A 4,135-nucleotide genomic window follows, 5' to 3' on the forward strand; every position below is an offset into this window, starting at 1 on the left:
CTTGTTATGAATTGATACTATAAATAAAATTGAATCATTTCTATTTACTAAAGCTTGAGTGTGATAGTCGGCATGTTACAGGAAAGCTCTAAGAATCTACCAGCTGGAGAATATCAAGATAATTGAAAATGTCATGACTAAATTGACCTTTTTCACGGCAGACATGTTGACATGTCATAGTAGGAAAAGCAAAGGTGTATTCAAAACCATTATGGCTGCATTCCACGCAGTAGAGACCCTGGTATTGTACATGCTGACTCACTAAAATAGCTTACTGGGACACTTGATGGAATCAAGCCATTTTTAAGGTTATCAATTTCAGATGTACATTTCCCATGACAAGTCAAAATGTCTGCTGTGAAACAGGCCCATTGTTGTACATTTCTAGTATTGTGATTTACTCACCTCTTTAAATTTCTGCAGACATGTGGAAACAGGGTAGTGTGAGATATTAAGTCAGGACAGGTACTAGTTAAGGTGCTAGTTAATAACTGCAGTTCAACTGTATCACTGGCCATAAAATGTACACCTGCAGTTTGTGTTTGTCTTTGTCAACCTTTCTCTCTCTCTCTTTTCCTCTATTCTTCCTTTTTGCAGGGTTTTATTGCTCTACTCCTCCTCCTCTCTGAACGTCTCCCCACCATCACGCCCACTCTTGCCATGCAGGAGGTGTAACCCTCCTTCCTTCCAAAAGAGAACCTAAAACAGAAAGGAAAAATAACAGAATCCCAACCTGTAACCGGTCAAGATGTCAGAGTCCGACGCCTCCTCGCCGGCAGACCACCCGCTGCCACTCACCTCCCCCCGGACCCCCCTGCAGCTCTCCTTCCCCTTCCTGAGGGAGGGCAGTCGGGTTTGGGAGAGGGAGAGGAAACCGCCACAGCCTGGAGAGCTGCCTAGCCCACTGCCCACCAAACGCACACGCACATACTCAGCGTGAGTAGGAGAGGAAATGGTTAATTAATGCACAACCAGAATCCAGAATTGTCATGTCATTGTTCCATTAAGGAGATACAAAAGCTTAAAATGTATACTTTTAAATAATATACAATGCAATATCGCTTCCCCCCCCCGTTTCTCTATTCTCTCTCTTTCTCTGCAGGACAGTGCGAGCCAAATCAGGTCCAGTATATAAAGGAGTGTGTAAAAACTTCTCCAGGTCTCAGGGTCATGGATTCATACGACCCTCTCACGGCGGAGAGGACATCTTCGTCCACATCTCTGAGTGAGTGCATTTGCTTAGTTTACACTGTCGGAGTTTTCATGACATTGAATGTTTTTTGTGGAAGTTGATCTGCTGTATAGGTTCATAGTATATTGTTTGGACTATGTAGAATGCAATAATCAAACCTTTAACTCATTGAACAGTGTATTTAACATAAAAGACATTTGTGCCACCACTTCCAGGGATGTGAGAATTGACGGTATTAAAGATGGCTTTTACCAGTAAATCTAATCGGAAGTTGCATTATGGGAAGTGTATGATCCAGTGTTTTCTAGGGCTTGACCCAGAGACTAAATGTCAGGATACTGTATGTCTGTCTCTAGCAGTTCCCCTACCTTCATGGAAGTGCTGCACTAAATTGTTGTACCTGTAGCTGAGACAGTGCCATCAACTTACATTTAGAAAATAAGTCATTGCCCATGAATGAGTTAAAATTGAGTTTTGTATTTCCTGGGCAGCATTGATGGGGAGTACGTGCCTATGGAAGGGGACGAGGTCACGTACAAGGTGTGCCCCATCCCTCCCAAGAACCAGAAGATCCAGGCTGTTGAGGTGGTGCTCACCCACCTGTATCCAGGCACCAAGCACGAGACCTGGTCAGGTCAGATCATCAGCTCCTAAAGCTGCGCTCCAGGTTGCACAGGCTGCAATGGCAAAGGGGGATTTTGGATTTAGTTTTAAATTTATTGTTTTTCGGGGACCAGGTCAAGGGAAAAGGGATTTGAGTTGGGCGTGCGGCTGAATTCGGCCTGAGGTGGCCCGGATACGAAATGGTGTTGGTAAACGTTTGAGTTTGAGGTCAGGGCTTGAAATGAAGCTTTGAATGTACAGTATGCTGTATGTGTGAATGTTTTTCTCTGACGGTCATAATTTGGGTTTGAATGTTTGGGTTTGGGGTTTGAGAGTTAGGGTTCGGGGCTTGCTGATTGAACTGTTACTTTGATCTAAGGAATATTTTTAAGTTTGTCAGGGGAAGCAAAGTCTTCAAGGAGTCCAGATGCTGAAGAGGCCAAATCCCATTTTGAGCACATTTGACCCAGTTCAGCTATATCGATGCTCCGTTTTTTTACACTACAGACAGGAGCCAATGGAGATCAGAATTCCAATCCTGCTTTTATTTTCCTTCTTTTTACAACTAAGTCACCAACTGATGTAAATGACATTTCACCAACTGCCAAATGTTGTTTCAAAAGTTTATCCATGTTGTGTCTGTGTTTACAAAGACAGATGGAGGTGGTTGCCTGACAGCAGAATCAAAATGGGAAAAATGACATTAGTAACAACCCTCTCTGTTGTTTATGACCAGCAAGCAACAGCTGCTCAAATCTGTCTTCATCTCACTGCCTTCAGAAAACAGAAACATTTTAAGTGGTTTAACACAACCCTGCTAGTGCATGGCTGCCAAATGCACTAGCACTGGAAAACATCTTTGACAAAGATACAAATAGCTCTTAATGCGTTTTGGCCTCAAGAGCTGAAATAAGCTCTATAAATAAGGAATTATTTTCCTTCTTAATTTAGCATTACTGTACTTTGTCTACTTGACAAGTATAGAAATGCAGTATTGTTGTAGCCAGCTCCTATGACGGTCTCAGGTTTTGGTGGTAGAGACAATTGCTGGATGTCGTGTGTGGGTCTGCCATTGAGAAACCAGACCAGAGGGTTTTTGGTTGGGGAAGGAAGCTGGAGTGGGAAGAAGGTCAGGGAACGGGCAGAGGATGGAGTGATTATCTGAATATGAACTTGAGCGCTTGATTTGAAATGTTACAAAGCACGTGTGATCAGGAAGACCATGTTTAAAGTCAGCAGTCATAATAAGCCAATAAAGGAAATTAAGAGTCGCCCCAATAGATTTTAAAAAGGAGGGTCAAGCTGAGGAAGATGAACTGTTGATTTTCAGCTGGAAGGTTTGAACATCGGGGGAGTCCTGTAAGTTTCATACATCACGGCAAATGACTGTGAAAAAAAAATAAAAAAAATAAACAACAGAGCAGCAAAAGCTTCCTAAAAAGACTATTTATTTATTGACTTATTTATTTTCACTTGTAACTATGAGACCATCAGGTGTTTGGTAATTCAAAGCTGCATTTATAAGTACTTGTGCAAATGTAAGCCTATTTGAGTACACTGCACACATCACTCTAATGATACTACCCTGTTAATATCCCTTTGCTAACTGTGATGTCATCATTGACAAACCTTTCCGAACACAAGTTTCTAATTGCCGCATAATCCTTGTCTAATTTTTAATAACGATGTGATGTTCAAAATAACAAGCAGTGCATTGTGTTGATGTGTTGATTCTGTTTCATCATGCTGTAACGCGGCTGTGCTTCAGAGAGGCATCGCCATAGTAGCACACTGCATCTGTTTGCTTTCTTTACTGTGAGAGAAACACGTTTGATTTGCACTTCGATTTTTTTGTCAAATCACTGTGACACTGTCTTTTCTCATCGAGGTAAAGTTGGAATAAAATCTTAATACGGTATCACTGACCTGTGTGGAAATATTATTTTTGATAATGTAGTGCAAAGACTGTTCTGTGGTCTTTCTGAGTTTAGTCTAGTCTTCATTGGTGTCGGTACAAAGTGGAATAACTGGGGCGGCTATTTTGAGTGCCCTCTTTTTCTGTGAACTTTGCCTTAGTGTCTCAGACTTACAAGTTCATCTAGGTTGTTGCTTTGGCACAGACTTTGTTTTTTTTGTCTTACTGGAATCCATAAGAGCACAAATCGTCTGCCAGTTCATTACATAACTATCCATGATAGGTAGGCCTAAAACACATGGGTCAATGGATAAATCAAGTGACAAATGACGCCACATACATACAAATTTACAGCTATTCAAGTTCACTGTAAACTCCTTGAGAAGGAACAATAGTAAATGTGCTGTATTTATATAGCACTTTTC

At 41.5% G+C, this 4,135-nt stretch overlaps 1 protein-coding gene across 1 annotated transcript in view; it reads left to right on the forward strand.

The window, feature by feature from the left end:
• csdc2a (cold shock domain containing C2, RNA binding a) overlaps positions 1 to 3,713 on the forward strand; it is a gene marked incomplete at its 5' end in the record, with an annotated part of 6,923 nt that extends 3,210 nt beyond the window's left edge. Inside the window, 3 exon segments of the mRNA XM_032502960.1 lie at positions 598 to 936; positions 1,103 to 1,225; positions 1,684 to 3,713. Coding sequence (XP_032358851.1) covers positions 749 to 936; positions 1,103 to 1,225; positions 1,684 to 1,846 — 474 coding nt within the window. The 3' untranslated portion in view covers positions 1,847 to 3,713.
• Positions 3,714 to 4,135: the final 422 nt, after the last annotated feature.

This window comes from Etheostoma spectabile, chromosome 21 (assembly GCF_008692095.1).
Source record: "Etheostoma spectabile isolate EspeVRDwgs_2016 chromosome 21, UIUC_Espe_1.0, whole genome shotgun sequence".
NCBI classification, from domain to species: domain Eukaryota; kingdom Metazoa; phylum Chordata; class Actinopteri; order Perciformes; family Percidae; genus Etheostoma; species Etheostoma spectabile.